The sequence below is a fragment of the Bos mutus genome, chromosome 3 (assembly GCF_027580195.1).
Source record: "Bos mutus isolate GX-2022 chromosome 3, NWIPB_WYAK_1.1, whole genome shotgun sequence".
Taxonomy (NCBI): domain Eukaryota; kingdom Metazoa; phylum Chordata; class Mammalia; order Artiodactyla; family Bovidae; genus Bos; species Bos mutus.
The window spans coordinates 103,978,222-103,994,829 of record NC_091619.1 but is presented as its reverse complement, the minus strand read 5'-3'; the positions used below and the strand labels follow the sequence as shown (position 1 = coordinate 103,994,829).

General features: G+C 50.1%; 1 protein-coding gene across 4 annotated transcripts in view; it reads right to left on the bottom strand.

The window, feature by feature from the left end:
• ST3GAL3 (ST3 beta-galactoside alpha-2,3-sialyltransferase 3) overlaps positions 1 to 16,608 on the bottom strand; it is a 215,260-nt gene that overhangs the window by 17,398 nt on the left and 181,254 nt on the right. For all 4 annotated transcript variants that reach the window (XM_070368330.1, XM_070368329.1, XM_070368333.1 and 1 more), the window contains 4 exons: positions 9,480 to 9,574; positions 5,679 to 5,742; positions 4,707 to 4,802; positions 4,223 to 4,409 (listed from right to left, as the gene is read on the bottom strand). In XM_070368330.1, coding sequence (XP_070224431.1) covers positions 4,223 to 4,409; positions 4,707 to 4,802; positions 5,679 to 5,742; positions 9,480 to 9,574 — 442 coding nt within the window. The remainder of the gene's footprint in view (positions 1 to 4,222; positions 4,410 to 4,706; positions 4,803 to 5,678; positions 5,743 to 9,479; positions 9,575 to 16,608) is intronic.

The following is a 16,608-nucleotide window of genomic DNA, read 5'->3' as shown; positions in this document are numbered from 1 at the left end:
TCAGGGGCTTAGGTGATTTGCCTAAGGGAACCCAGCTCACAAGTGACAGGGTCTCAATTTAAACCCAAGTCTGTATGACTTCAAGGCCTAAGCTGCTTTCTCCTCTTCAACCACATTGTCTCTCAAATTCAGGGTCCAGTCCCCCTGTGCATGAATGTGGGGCCCTGGCTGGCCTCTCCGATCCCTCCTATCTCCCCCAAGGACTAAACAATAGCTGGAAGGTCAGGCCTGTGTTAAGGCTGTCCAGGGGCTAACCCCTAGCCAGTGTCCTCTCCTCTCCCCACTGCTGGGTGGGAACCACACCCACCAACTCAGCCCAGGTCTCAGGGCCTCTTGAATGGATGACCAGTCAGAGCTGCTCAGCAGTGAGGCCAGCTTTCTGGGTTGCCCAAGAACGAACGAAGAGGAGGAGGCCGCCAAGGGGACTGGGAAGCAGCTCCCGGGGCCTTGGGAGTGCTGGGTGACCAGTATCCTGGGGCGTGGTGGGGAGGCTGGCAGAGGCAGGGGACATAGCGTGGGATGCTCACATGTCCCGTCCAGTCCAGGTCCCAGAGCTCCATCCTCAGGACAATGGACAGGGCATCTCCAGCCTTCATCAAACACCAGGAGGAGGAAGCTCAGGGCACAGCACCCGCCACAGTGCTAGGACTCTAGTTTGGGGACAGTCTGTCCCATTAGACTGAGCGACTTTGCATTTCTAGCTCAGTGACAGCACCAAGAACGCCTGACCAATGAGTGACTGCGTGGAGGGGTGGAGCCAGATGTGCCTCCAGAATTCCACGAGAGCTGCTGGCTGCCCCGCTCCGTGGACCTACATACACCTGTGCCTCTGTGTCCCCAGTTCCTCCCTCCCTCCTGACCTCAGCTTCCCCACTCAGCAGCCCACGGGGGCGCCTCTGAGCTGCACTCAGCACACACGACCTGCTGGGAGCTCCTCTACCTGCTTGATGGCTTGGTCTCCCGAGATCTGAGAGATAAAGGGCCTCAAAAGGTAACTTGTTTGGAGTTATTTGTGCTGCTGCTGCTAAGTCACTTCAGTCGTGTCCAACTCTGTGAGACCCCATAGATGGCAGCCCACCAGGCTCCCCCATCCCTGGGATTCCCCAGTTAAGAAGACTGGAGTGGGTTGCCATTTCCTTCTCCAATGCAGGAAAGTGAAAAGTGAAAGTGAAGTTGCTCAGTTGTGAGCCCATGGACTGCAGCCCACCAGGCTCCTCCATCCATGGGATTTTCCAGGCAAGAGTACTGGAGTGGGGTGCCATTGCCTTCTCCGTACCTGTGCTACCACCCAGTGAATCAGGAAATCAAGTAGCCACAAAGAGGCGTGCTCCTGTGTGGATGGAGAAAGCATGTCTAGCTCTAGCACAGGCTAGGTTTTGGGTTGTACAGTCTTCCTTTCTTACGTCTTTCCCACTCTCATACCCCATCAGGACTCCTGGGAATTAGGAGGTTACAAAGGCACTGAGCCACAGCTGAAGCCTAAGACCTGTTCCAGCCTTGCCCAGCCAGGCCTTGGCTCTGGAACGCAGAGCTGCCTCCTGCCAGAATTCTGCATGTGAGGTGCCAGACAGGTGTAGCGAGCACTCCAGTAGCCCAGGGGCTGCACGGTTAGAAACATCACTGCAGGAGCAGGTCAAATCTGCGGCCAGACACCAGACAGGGCGGGCCTGAGAAGCTGCCTCCCCACATTTACCAGGTCTCAGCTGCCAGAGGAGGGAAGTCCAAGTGCCGCAGGCATAAAGAATCTGACTGCCAGTTCAGGAGACTCAAGAGATGGGGGTTCAATCCCTGGGTCGGGAAGACCCTGGAGCAGGAAATGGCAACCCACTCTAGCATTCTTGCCTAGAAAATTCCATGGGCAGAGGGGCCCGGTGGGCTACAGTGCATAGAGTCGCAAAGAGTCAGACATGACTGAGCACCATCCAGACACACAACTACCAGAAGAGTCTGAAACAGTGCATGGGAGAGGTCCTGCGAAGGCATGAGCCCTGGGCCTGGGGTGGAGGAGGCGCCAAAGAAGCTTCCAGGGTAGCCAGCAGGGCCTGGGCGGGCCCACTCTGCGTGCTGGGAGAGGAGAGGCCTTGGGTATCACTGGCTTTCCTCTGGCCACTCACTCTAAAGGCCCCATCTATCTCTGACTTTGGCGCCAGGAGCCTCATGAAATTCAGAGGACTCTCCCAGCTCCCCTCTCCCCTTTCCACTCACATCCCCCAACTCTGGGACGGAGTCCTCAGCAAGGACCACAGGGCTGGTCCTGAAGCCCTGGGCAAGGCCAGGACAGGACACAGACATCAGCGCAGTGAGCATGTGCTTGAGCACAGCCCACAGCTCTTCACCCCAGCTGCTCCAGTTAGGTCCCCGCACAGGCCTGCCACCAAGGTCAGGCCGGGCAGGGAGCTCCTGAGTCTTTGGGGAACAGTGAGGCCTTGCTGTCTGCTTCCCGAGTGGCCTGAGTGTACTGAGCCTTCCAAGTCTAGTTGGCTTCCTTTCTTTTCTTCTCTCTTTCCTTACCCCTTCTGGTGACTTGTAAGAGTCCTGAATTAATTGAATCTGGGAGGATCATGTGACAACACCCACCTGGCTGGACCGGCCCACCTGGGCCTGGCTTCCTGATTTGGGCTGCCTGTCCTATCCCAGTCTGCCCAGCAAGAAGCAGGATTTAGTGTCTGAGCCAAGACCAGGTCATCTGTGGTGGCTGGGCCCGGAGGGGTAAGACAAGCAAAGGGGATCAGGGCCCTGCCCTCCAGAAGCAGGTGAGCAGATGGGCAGAAGGCAGGGTGAGAAAGCAGCCCTCAGGCTTTCTGGGGTTCACCAGGGCAGACCCAATTTCCTCCCATTTCTCCCTTAGAAGTGCCTACCTATGATTCTAATTCTCTTGCCTTCAAGGTAAAGAGAAGGGCTCTGAGAACTAGGGTCTTGAAAACAGCAGGCTGCTTGCTCAGCCCCGACACTCTGCCTGCTATGCGTGGGCAGTGGGCCTGCTTGCCGCTCAGACTGGCTGAAGCCAAGCCCCTTTTTCCCCTCTGGGGAGCCAGACCTGCCCCAGAGGACTGGGCTGCCACATTCAGCCTGGCTCTAGATGGGCTTCCCTTCCCCTCTGTCCCACCTACCTGAATTTCTGGACCTGACTTCTGTCTTCGCTCTCCTTGCTACCTACTTGACTCTGCCTGCCCTTGGCCTTGCTTGGGAAAAGGCTGTGGAGTTAAACCAAATTGCACTGAGACCTCCATAGGCAGGAGAAACTGTTCCAGCCATCCCCCCCAGCTCTCCTCTGAACCTCCAGAAAGAACAGCTAGCTTCTTATTGTGGGCAGAGGGCTTCTGTCATCATTCTCCTATGCTAAGAGGCTTGGGTATTGGAAGATGAATGGCCTGAACTCTGCAGTGCCCTTCTCCTGGGTTGGCTGGTGACAGCTGGTTGAGGGAGAGGTGGAAATGAGCCTGGACAAGTTGGCCCAGAGCTGAGAGACAGAGGGCTCAGGAGGGGACTCAGTGGGTGGTCCACAGAGGAGCAGTCTGACCCTACTTGGCCATAGAAGCTCTCTAAAGAAAGGGGCCCAGATCCTTGTCTGCCAAGAACAGTGAGTACAGAACCTGACCATTCCCAGAGTGGAGACAGACTCAGTGGCAGGTCGGGACCCAGCCACAAGTCAGTGGTAAAAGTACAACATGGAGAGAGGCCAGGATTTAGAGTTTGGGAACTGGCACCCTCGAGGTGAGGGGTCTGCTGTCCCTGTGCAACGATCACAGGGTCACCTGGCTGGGAACAGGGGGAGCCCCACATGACCAGAGTCAGAGAGACCTCACAGAGTGGGGGAGGAACTGGGGGGGAGGGAGGTGGGACAAGTACAAAGCTAAGGCAGGGAGTTGTGGAGATCAGCAGTAAGGCTGGGGCTAGCCAGGTGAGAGCTCTCAGTGAACGCCAGGGGAGGGCCCACAGGGGCTGCTGAGGCGGCGCCTGGGGTCTGGCTTAGAGAAGGCCGAGGAAGAACCAGAGCCTGAGTCTCTGCAGGCAGGCAGCAGACGGCAGGCACGTCAGCTCCAGGAGTCTGGGCTGCGACCCTGGCATCTCCTGGCCTCTCTGCCCCTTGACTGCATCTGGTCCTTACCGCTTCTCCTGAAAGGTTCCTATTGTTCTTTGCCCGGGTCAGGGGAAGGGGCTGACGTGGAAGCTGGGCAGGGCCAGAGCTAGAAGGGGAGGAGCCTGGGCGCAGGGAGCTCACCACTCTCTCCTTGTAGACGATGTATTTCAACCACTTGAAGTCCTGCCACTTGAAGCCAGCGAGGACAAAGAGGGAATCGCGTTCGTACTGCTCAGGCCGCTGCATGGCGCCCTCGGGGTAGGTGATGCGTAGTGTGGTTTTGCTGCCCACGTCCTTCTCAAAGCCTTTCACTGGTGCTGAGTTCAGTCTATAGAGAGCAGGCCCAGTCAGACAGAGCCTGTCCTGGGCTCACTGCATGCGCTCTGCAGGCCTGTGTTTGGGGAGACACCATGACCCCAGAAGACCCCAGGGGCAGAGGATGGGGAGCCCAGGCCACGTGGAGCCTCCTAGCTTTCTGTCCCAAAGCCCTCCAACCTGGGTTATCCTTGAGGCTTCTACTGACCTCCAGTCCAATGGCCCAGATAGACAGTCTTTAATAGGCTCAGGGATCAGGGGGTTGGGCCAGGACACGAAGGTAACTGAGGCACTGCTTTGAGGAGCTCACCTGACCACAATGTCATAGTCATCAATTCGCGACCCCAGAGACTTGTTGGCCAGGACACCTCCGTTGCCCACGATGATGCAGCGACGGCAGCTGAGGCTGAGGGGACAGAGGTGGAGACCTCTGGAGAGCTGGCCACCAGGTCTCCTCTCCCCCTGCTGCTTTGGCCCCTGACCCCATGCCCTTGGCCAGACACAGGCTGGGATGGACGAGGAAGAACAGTGAGCCTCTAGCAGCAATTTTGAGAGGCTGGAATCACACTGCGGAGAGCCGGGCAACTTGGGCTCTCAGATCTCCCTGACTCTTCTCCAGGGAAACGTGGGCGTGAAAGGTGCTTGGGCACTGACTCTGGCGTGGTGAGGAAGGAGGCTCTGGTAAGATGGCATTCCGGGTTAAAGACTCCCCAAGGGTTAGTGAGTTTGGGGGCAGCATTCCAGGGAGAGGGAAAAGTGGGCTGAGCTTGAGGGGTATGCTAGGGAAGCAAGGACAGAGGAATGAGCCTGGGGGCGCCAGGACTTAAGGCTGTACTCCTTTCTAACTCAGAAGCCCCCTTGCACCCAGCAGCCACCTGAGAGCCCTACTCATGTTGCTTCTCCCACCTCTGACCCTGGGGCTTCATCCATCCAGGGTCTATTGGCTTCTGAGCTGTCACTACCTCTTGGATTTAAGCCCTCTCAGCCGCCCCACCACCCAGCCCCTCAGTCCCACTGCTAAGTTGATCCCACCCAGTACATTCCATTCTGACTCTCAGACCTCTGCTGCCTGAGGACTGACATGTCTTGCCAAGTGCTTATAGCTCAACGGGGTGGCTAGCTCAGTGCAGTGGCCCTGCTTACCTGCTTATCCGCCCCAGTGTGTGTGTGGATGTGTGGGTGTGCTGCAGAATCTGCCCAGGACAAGGGAAAGGCCAGCTGGGCCTCGGTACTTCTGCAAGTGCCAGGCAGCTGAGGGGCAGGAAGCTGGGGAATGGCTTACCTGTCCAAGGCGGGGGTCAGGCGGTATTCTTTGGTGACAGACAAGATGGCTTTGATCAGATTGTCTGTGGAAGGGGAGGGAGGCAACTGTTAGAGGTCACTTAAGGGCTCCCAGGAGATGTTTCCTGATGAGCTGAAGGTACGTGGTCCTGGGGCTAAGACGTGGGAGGGAGCTCCGCACACAAGGCTGGGACACTGGCCTAACTTTCCCCTTGAGAAAGGAGATGCAGGCGGGAGAACAGGCGTGTGCACATGCCTCTGTCTGAAGCCTGACGGCACCCGCATGCAGTTCCTTCCTCAGGCTTCCCTGGCCCTTCCTTGGCAGTCTCAGCTGGCTTTTGGAAACTCTGCAGTCAGGCCCCAGAGACATGCACCCTCAGGTGTGGACCTGGCCTGGGAGCTGGGGCATCAGTCTCCCCAAGAATGGGAGTGCCGGTTAAAGACAGAGACCACACGATGACTCTGTGTCCCCACCAAGCAGACACCAGGAAGCAAAGGAGGGGACACCAATGGTGCAGAGCTCAATTGGTCCCAGCCAGGTCCCAGCTCAGGCCACTTGGCCTCATTTTCTGAGACCACCTTCCCCTCACTTCCTCCCTCTAACACTGCCAATCCCTAATCCTGTTCTTGCCAGGCTGTCTCTACCACCTTACATCTTCAAGCCCTGTGACCTGGCATCTGCCCACCTGCTCTCCACTCAGGCTACCCACAGCAAGGGCTCTGTGACATCTCTGCTCTCAGATCATATGACCATATTCAGGCCTCCTTCTTCTTGGCCTCTCTCTGGCTCTGGCAATGATGACTGCTCTCCTTTCAAACTTTGGTATAACAAGAGCATTATAGTATATCAGATGATGCTATCAGCCTTGGACTCAAATCCTGGCTCTGTTGCTTATGAGTTCTTTGACCTTAGATAAATCACTTAGCTGTCTTTGGGCTCTAGTTTCCTCATCTTTCAAATGAAGATGGTAACTCCTGCAGTGCAGAATTATTAGGAAGATAAAAAGATAACGTACATAAAGACCTAAAGATAAGTAAGCTGGTACAACCACAGTGGGAAACATCTTGCAACTCTACCCCTAGGTAGACAGCATCAGAAAAGTCACACATTTGTTTAAGGAAACATGTACAAGAACATTCATTGCAGAACTGTTTGTAATAGCAAAATGTTGGAGGCAACCTAGAAGTTCACCAAAGGAAAATAGATTAAATGTGGTATATGGAATGCTATACATAGTTACAAAATCAACGACCTAGAGTAACTTGTACCAATACAGATAAATCTGAAGAGTATAAGCAAAAAAATCCATTTGAAAGACACATACACATATGCAATTCTGTTGATAAAGTTCAAAAACATGCAAAAACCATGCCATATTTTTAATGGATATATAAATTGGCTGTAGAAATATATAAACAGGCATGGAGCCATAACACCAAAACCAAGATACTGGTCTCCTGGGGAAGGCGGGGGATGGAGTAGGAAAGGCTACATGGAACTTGAGCTGTATCTCATGTGTTATTTCTGAACTGAGTAGAGAGTATGTGGGTGCTCATTATATCAGTCTTCATGCTTTCTTATAAGCCTGAAATACTTCATGTAAAGAAAGGATGCCTCCAAAATTAAATACAACAATCTTTTAATTTTTTTTCCTTTTTAAAAAAAATTTTATTAATTTTTAATTGGAGGATAATTGCTTCACAATATTGTGTTGGTTTCTGCCATGCGTCACCATGAATCAGCCAGAGGCGTACGTAGGTCCATTTCCTGCTGAACCCCCCTCCTCCCTCCCACTTCATCCCACCATTCTAGGTTGTCACAGAGCATCAGACTGAGCTCCCTGCTGACACACAGCAAATTCCCACTGACTATTTTACATATGGCGATGCATACGTTTCCACGCTACTCTCTCAATTTGTCCTACCCTCTAACCTTATAATTTCTTTAAAAGATGGAGTGGAAAAGCCTGTCAGATGCAGCTAAGAGGTCAAGTTAAGGACTGAAAGTATCCTTGGGCTCTCATAGGGGGCACTGAGCATCACTGAAGTGGTGGTGGTGGAGGGGGACATTCTTCAGGAGTAAATGGTGAGGAAGAGGAGACAACTGGCATGGGCAATCTTTCCAGGAGTTGAATGAGAGAGGGTCAGGGTGACATTCCTTTAAGGGACGTTCTACACCAAGTGACTTCAGACACACTTTACAGTGGGCTTTGGGGAAGGTCACAGATGCCCTCCTTTTCCTACCTGTAAGGAAAAGCATACTGCTGCTAACTGACCAAGGCCAAGGCTATGCACGGGGTTTTTGTTTTCTAGGAGGGGAAGCTTAGCAGAATGGTCATAAACTATGGGGTGATTTTCTCGCTGGATGATGGGCTCTGTATTGGCCTTTCCTGCCCTTCATCGCTTAGTAGGATCAGAATCTCGAGTGAGGGTTTACGAGAAAAGTTAGGTTGCTTGGCTCCCTGCACCCATGAAAAAGGAGTTCATGGGGTTGAACCCAACCTTGGAGGTTTTGAAGGTCAAGGCTCCAGTTCAAGACTATCCTTTTGCTGGCCACTGTCTTCTTTTTAGGGAGGGGCGGGTTGGCTGAGTAGAAGGTTTGGGCATTCTGGAGTCTGCTAGCTAAATGATATCACCCTTTAACAGTCATCTCATTTAATTCTGACCACAACCTGATATGGCAGTCTTATTCTCTCCATGTAACTGATGAAAAAACATGTGAGCAACTTGTCCATGGTCACAGCTAGTAGAGAGGCAGAACTGGGATCTGATCCTTCTATGTACGATGTAAAGCCAAAAATCCACCATGCCCTGAATTAGGGGCAGAAAATCTGTCACGGAAACAGAACTGTTAAACTCTCAGTGACGCGAAAGTCTTTTGTCAGGAGCTGCACGGTGAGGTTCCTGAGGCAATGGAAGGGGACAGTTCTGAGTATCGGAGGGAAAGGTTAGCCTTGGACAGGATAAGGAAGGACTGGAGGGGAGGCCACATAAGGTGAAGAACATCAGGAGGGGTAGACGGAGGGGTCTGGGGGCAGTCATGGGGCACGGCCTCTATTTCCCCTGGGATGTCCCCCCTCATACCTAGTCCTCTCGTGCCGATGTCTCAGGCATCCCCTGGGATGTCCCCCCCTCATACCTAGTCCTCTCGTGCAGATGTCTCAGGCCTCTATTTCCCCTGGGATGTCCCCCCTCATACCTAGTCCTCTCGTGCCGATGTCTCAGGCATCCCCTGGGATGTCCCCCCCTCATACCTAGTCCTCTCGTGCAGATGTCTCAGGCCTCTATTTCCCCTGGGATGTCCCCCCTCATACCTAGTCCTCTCGTGCGGATGTCTCAGGCATCCCCTGGGATGTCCCCCCCTCATACCTAGTCCTCTCGTGCGGATGTCTCAGGCCTCTATTTCCCCTGGGATGTCCCCCCTCATACCTAGTCCTCTCGTGCGGATGTCTCAGGCACCCCTTTTGGGTGGTCTCACGGCACTGTGTTCTCTCATCAGAGGCCTTACTGTCCCGCCCCCCAAGTACCAGTGTCTGCGTCAGACTGGAGCTCTGTGAGGGGAAGGACACATCTGTCTACTCCACTACTGTGTACCTAGCCCCAGCAAAGCTCTGAGCAAACAGTCCACTAAAAAAGCAGGAGACGAGCAAGGACAGGAAGAAGGGAGGGGAGGTAGGGCATTGTGGGGGGGGGGGCGTCCCCAGCAGGGAGACTGCTGAGGGTACAGCCCTGCCCTGAGGCCCAGGGAGGTAACCTGGGAGACAAGATGTTAATATAGAGTGGGGCAGGGTCTCCAACATACCTTGACCTTTGATCCCAAAAGGCGGCACAAATTCCCGGATCCTAGCCCACTTGCGGAAGGAGTCATCCAGGAACATAGGTGCTGGCTTCGAGAACCTGGAATACAACAGGGCTGTTGAGGGTCCCAGAGTGCACTAGCTGCAGTGCTGGCTGGCATCCGTCTTGACTGTGAATCTGCTGGAAGCCAGCCTCTATGTTCCAGCACCCCTGGGCGACCCCAGCCTACTCATTGGGTAGTTTCTACGTGGGGTCTGATAGGCCTTGTTCAGCAGAGCCTGGGTTTGGAGGAGTGGGACTGGCCAGGCCGTATGTGGCCAGCTGCCGGAGTGGAGAGACAGGATGCACTCAGCAGGGATCAATATCCCTGAGCTGGATGCTCTCTGGCAGGTTATCCACGGCCTGCATCCATCCCACAAGCATGGCTGTCCTCGCTGTTCCTGCAAGCTGGGAACTCAGAGATGAGGTGCTGTCCAGTGAGCAGAAAAGTCCCCTCGAATACAGCCAGTGCAGAGAGACAGAATTTGGGAGAGAATTCTGGGAGGTGGACCACCCAGGGTGAGGAGGAAGGAGACTCCACGGTGAGAGGGCAAAGCAGGTGAACAGCCATCAGAGCTAGAGGTTTGACAGAAGGGAGGAATTGCAGTATCCTGCAGCTGAGAGGCAGGAGGGCTGAGGGGAGGCTTCAGAGGAGCAGACGCCTGAGCATTCTGCTGGCAGAGAGGAGGCCAAAGGGAATGCTAAGCTCCCCGGGAGGTGGGGGAGGGACATGGAGCTTACAGGGAGGGCGAATTTTGGTCTGGAGGAAAGATGGGAGGGAAAAGGGGAAGAGGGGGAAGCATGAAGTGATGCTGAGCTTGGGAGAGAAACTTGGGAACATTTTGGGAAGCCAGGGAGTGGGCAGGGCAGGGGGGAGGCTGGGAGGTAGAGATGGCATCAGAGGGGTGCAGAAGGAAGTGAGGGCAGAGTGAGAGGAAAAAGAGAAACCAAGCTTTTCAGAGATGCTTGGACAACATAGCCCCACTAGAACCTAGCACCCTGATTTTGAGACCTTGAAAAGGCAGCCCTGGAGATGGCCAGCACCTGGTCACTTCCTGGGTGTGGACCTCTGCTCAGGGCCTTCCTGGCTGAGAATGAAGGTGTACAGGCCTAGGCCTCCGTGACTGTCTCTGTAACAGCCTGAGTCACTCTACTGAGAAACTGAAGACTGGAGGAAGGGGCTCTCCTGGCCCAGAAGTTAGAACTCACCCCTCCCGGCGAACTCGAACCTCAGCATCCATTTCTTGTTCCCATCATCACTAACATCGTTACAATCACCAGGCCCGGGGGGAATCACAGCAGTAATCACTTGGAGGTCTAAGCTTATTGGAGATTTTGAAGCGAACTTGAAAGAGGCAGAAAAGTTTCAGTGCTGCTCCCTCCCCATTCTTTGTTGCCAGGAAGAAGCTGTCAACACATATCGGCACAGGAGGGCCATTCCTGCACACCGGCTTTCTTCTCAGCTCACTCCCCTTCTGAGTTCAAGAGTCAGTCATGTTTCTCATACCTGGTACACACAGTCTAAGTGAATCAATACATTTGATGTTTTACCAGAGGCCCCGAGGATCCTGGCCAGAGTCCATAAGGTCCCTGGGTAAGCCTGGGGCAAGCACTTCTGTGTCAGGCTTGAGCTTATAAAAGTTTTGCAGTTTCTCAGTCAGGCACGGACAGGATTTTATCTGCTTCCTAGGATATTGGGTGTTATATGCTAGCAAAATCTCCTAAGATCTAGCCGAATGATCTCAATACATTATTTTCTTTGTCTTCTCCTTTCCCCCCCATCTTTCCAGCTGATTAGGAAGTTCATTATGTTTAGTTCAGTTCAGTCGCTCAGTCGTGTCCAACTTTTTGCGACCCCATGAATCACAGCACGCCAGGCCTCCCTGTCCATCACCAACTCCCAGAGTTCACCCAAACACGTCCATCGAGTCGGTGATGCCATCCACCCATCTCATCCTCTGTCGTCCCCTTCTCCTCCTGCCCCCAATCCCTCAGGGTCTTTTCCAACGAGTCAACTCTTCGGATGAGGTGTCCAAAGTATTGGAGTTTCAGCCTCAGCATCATTCCTTCCAATGAACACCCAAGACTGGTTTCCTTTAGGATAGACTGGTTGGATCTCCTTGCAGTCCAAGTGACTCTCAAGAGTCTTCTGCAGCACCATAGTTCAAAAGCATCAATTCTTCGGCGCTCAGCTTTCCTCACAGTCCAACTCTCACATCCATACATGACCACTGGAAAAACCATAGCCTTGACTAGACCGACCTTTGTTGGCAAAGTAATGTCTCTGCTTTTCAATATGCTATCTAGGTTGGTCGTAACTTTCCTTCCAAGGAGTAAGTGTCTTTTAATTTCATGGCTGCAATCACCATCTGCAGTGATTTTGGAGCCCCCCAAAATAAAGTCTGACACTGTTTCCACTGTTTCCCCATCTATTTCCCATGAAGTGATGGGACCGGATGCCATGATCTTCGTTTTCTGAATGTTGAGCTTTAAGCCAACTTTTTCACTCTCCTCTTTCACCTTCATCAAGAGGCTTTTCAGTTCCTCTTCACTTTCTGCCATAAGGGTGGTGTCATCTGCATATCTGAGGTTATTGATATTTCTCCCAGCAATCTTGATTCCAGCTTGTGCTTCTTCCAGCCCAGCGTTTCTCATGATGTACTCGGCATATAAGTTAAATAAGCAGGGTGACAATATACAGCCTTGACATACTCCTTTTCCTATTTGGAATCAGTCTGTTGTTCCATGTCCAGTTCTAACTGTTCCTTCCTGACCCGTATATAGGTTTCTCAAGAGGCAGGTCAGGTGGTCTGGCATTCCCAGCTCTTTCAGAATTTCCCACAGTTTATTGTGATCCACACAGTCAAAGGCTTTGGCGTAGTTAATAAAGCAGAAATAGTGTTTTTCTGGAACTCTCTTGCTTTTTCCATGATCCAGCGGATGTTGGCAATTTGATCTCTGGTTCCTCTGCCTTTTCTAAAACCAGCTTGAACATTTGGAAGTTCACAGTTCATATATTGCTGAAGCCTGGCTTGGAGAATTTTGAGCATTACTTTACTAGCGTGTGAGATGAGTGCAATTGTGTTCATTATGTTAATTGTTACTAAAAAAAAAAAAAAAAGCCTGTTTTTTTGGTTTTGTTTGTAATATGTGTTAATTTTGGGGAAAAGATACAAATAGGCATGCGCGCGCACACACACACACACACACACACACAAGTAAAAATACTCATAATCCTACAACACAGAGACAATTAACCTTGGGTATATTTCCATACTGATTTTCCTTTTCCCATATTATTTTTTAGATTGCTCAGTAGACTACTTTTTTTTCACCTTATAATATTATGAAAATATTGCTCTGTAAATAGAACAAAAACCATTCTGCTGGTAACCTAATAAAAAATGATGCCCCTAATAGAATGTACAGGGATACACAAATGAAAAGATATGTTGAAACCATTAGATTTTATATATCTTTTCTCTTAAGCTGATTTCCTTGTTCATAGTAATATTTGTGTATATATCTATATGTTAACATCTACACATATAGATACATATACAAAATGCAGAGGGCAGATTCAGGATAATACCACAAGTATTATTACTAACACTTTCATTACTAAAAGTGATTTAAAGTTTCTTTACAGTTCTCTTTGCTTAGGGTATATCCCACTAGAGAAGTACAGATAAACTATTTTGCTTTTGCAAAATTATTTTGAAATAATCCTGCTGAGTTCACTTCATCAACAATACATAGTTAGGTTCATATGTTTCTTTTTGTGTCTTAGAATTTGCTTATCCCTCATTTTAATTTAATTTTGTTTTATGATGACATAAAACTATAGAATTCCAGAATTAAATTCACAAAGCAAGATATATTCAGAGAAATCAAACTTTTATTTGTGTCTGACTCCTGTTACTTTATTCCCATTTAGTATTCATTTTTACTAGTTTTTTATTTTTCCTTCATTGTTTTTTTGAGATAAGCAAATACCTATGTGTGTGAATTCCTATGCCCTTCTATATTCAGTAAACTGTAACATATACACTTTTACTTTTTTATTTTTTTCACTGATTTTCAATATACTCTGGTGATCAATGTACAGCAGTAGATAAGAGTTATATACTTGATGATACCTCATTGTGGTTATGTATATATATTATTCAGTCAGTTCCCTGGGTTGTTTCTCGTCTTTCTTAGAGTAGGTACCACGAACAGTCCTAACAATGAACAACCATGCATCCATCTTTTTTTTATTTGCCAGTGTATCTTTGGAATAGATTCCTGGAGTTGGGTTTGCTGGATCAAAGGGAAAATGCATATGTACAGTTTTGATCCATAGCCAAACTCCCCTTCACCAGGACATATGACAGTATCATTTCCCCCACAGCCTCCCCAACAGAGTATTCTGTTGAACATTTCAATTTTGCCAGTCTGACAAATAGTATCTCAGTGTGGTTTTAATTTGTATTCCTTTTACTATGCTTTGAATTGAACACCATCATATATGGAAGGGCCATTTGCAGTTCCTTTTCTGTGAATTTTGTTCGTACCTCTTACCCATTTTCCCAAAGCATTACTGGTCTTTTTCTTCTATTTGTCCCAGCTTTACTAAGATATAATTGACTATAAATGATACATAACACTGTGTAAGTTTAAGGTGTGCAATGCTGATTTCATACACATACATGGCAATATGATGACCACCACAGCATTAGCTAACAATCTTCTCTCTCTCTCTTTTGAAGCTCTTGATATATTTTATATATATATAAGCCATTTGAGATACAATTGCAAATAAATTTGAGTTTATTTATTTTTTCACTTGGCTTGTGGTGTTTTCTTGCTTTTCCCCTCCTTTTTATAATAGATTCTTTTAATGAAGTCAATTTATTAATCTTTTCCCTTATGACTTCTGGGTTTTGAGTTTTAGTTTAAAAGGCTTTCTTCATTCCCAGGTTATATTTCCCTCTTTATTAGAATTCCATTTATCTCTTCAGTCTCTCTTGCCAGGATGCTATACCCTCTTGTTCCATTGTCTTTTGTCTGATTCGTAAGGCAAAATCCAATCAAAGATGAATCAAATCTGACACTCTTACCCTTTACAAACTCAAAGTGCTGCTAGAACACACACACACACACACATACACAGACTTGTTCCCCTACAAATTCATGGACTTGAGCCTTAGGTGAGCCCTCACACTCGCTCTGTGGCTACTGCAAATCTTCTTCACTCTCCATGAACTCTATCCTTTTTCAGCCTTAGCTAAGCAGACATCTCTTCTTTTCTCTCACTTCAGAGACAAAATCAAGCTTATCAGATAGGAACTCCTTGCACTTCTTACTTTCTTACCTTACCTCAGATCCATTAAAGCTGGTCTCTCCATCACACCATGCAGCCCACTCCTGTCTGTTTCCTGCTAAGCATACAGTAAACTCAGGTCTCTCCTATGTGAAAACTACCTCTAATGGCAGAAAGCGAAGGGAAACTAAAGAGCCTCTTGATGAGGGTGAAGGAGGAGAGGGAAAAAGCTGGCATCTGGTCCCATCACTTCATGGCAAATGAGGGGGTGGAGGGGAGTAGAAGCAATGACCTATCTTCTCTTGCGCTCCAAAATCACTGCAGATGGTGACTGTAGCACGAGATTAGAAGATTCTTGCTTCCTCAAAGGAAGGCTATGAAAAACCTAGTGTATTAAAAAGCAAAGACATCACTTTGCTGACAAAGGTCCGTATAGTCAAAGCTATGGTCTTTCCAGTAGTCATATATGGATGTGAGAGTTGGACTATAAAGAAAGCTGAGCACTGAAGAATTGTTGCTTTCAAATTGTGGTGCTAGAGGAGACTCTTGAGAGTCCTTTGGACAGCAAGGAGATCAAACCAGTCAATCCTAAGGGAACTCAACCCTGAATATTCACTGGAAGGACTGATGCTGAAGCTGAAGCTGAAGCTCCAGTACTTTGGTCATCAGATGCGAAGAGCCAACTCATTGGAAAAGACCCTGATGCTGGGAAAGACTGAAGGCAGAAGGAGAAGAGGGCAACAGAGGATGAGATGGTTGGATGGCATCACAGATTCAATAGACACGAACTTGGGCAAACTTCAGGAGATGGTGAGGGACAGGGAGGCCTGGTGTGCTGCAGTCCAGGGGGTCACAAAGAGTCAGACACAACTTAGTGACTGAACAATGACAACAACAAATTAACTCCAACTCTCCTGACCATGCGCCCACGCTACCAATCTCTCCATCCTTTCCCGGCAAAACTTCGAGAAAGAGAGGTGGATATTCTGTCTCAGCTTCCTCATCTCCTATTCACTCCTTGATCTACTGCTATCTGGATTTTATTCCTCTGAGACTAGTTGTGTTCTAACCTTGTGCTATTTGTAGCTCCCTGAACATGCTGTTCTTCATGGATTTACACATGCAGTCTCTGCCTGAAATGCAGCCCCCTCACCATTCTCTGTATTACCCCATCCCCTGTCCTCTCTATTTGCCTGGAAAATCTCTTCTCAGTCTTAAGGCCCAGAGGCTGCTCTCCCTGGACAGCCTTCCTCCCTCCCCCAGGCAGGCCTGTACTCTTCCACTAGGGTTTCCACTGTGCTTTGCTCAGCCCCCAGGAGGTGGCTCAGTGCCTGTGGAGGCCTGGAAACCGAGCCGGGGGCCATAAAGAACAGGAAATGGGGTGGGGTGATGGTAAAGGTGGTGTATGCGCGCGCGTGCGTGCGTGTGTGTGTGTGTGTGTGTGTGTGTGTTAATTGTGCAGGCGGTTTGGGCAGAGCCCCATGCTACACCTGGAGGAGAGTTCTGGGGCTTCTGTCCAGAGACCAGTGCCAGTCTGGGGGCCCAGCCAGGGTGGAGGTGGCCCTTGAGATACAGAATAACTGGCCAGACTAGCAGGGTTGTGGGATGCCTGACCTGCTTGCCCTAGCCTAGGGGGTAGTGGGGCAGGGTGGGGCAGGCTCCAGCAGACAGGCCTCAGCCCGCCGGCTCTGCCAGCTCTGCTGACAACCCCAGCACGCGAAGCAGCCTTGAGATCAGGTTTCAGGAGGGTGTGTGTGAGTGCGTGAGAAGGAACAGGGGAATGAGGAGG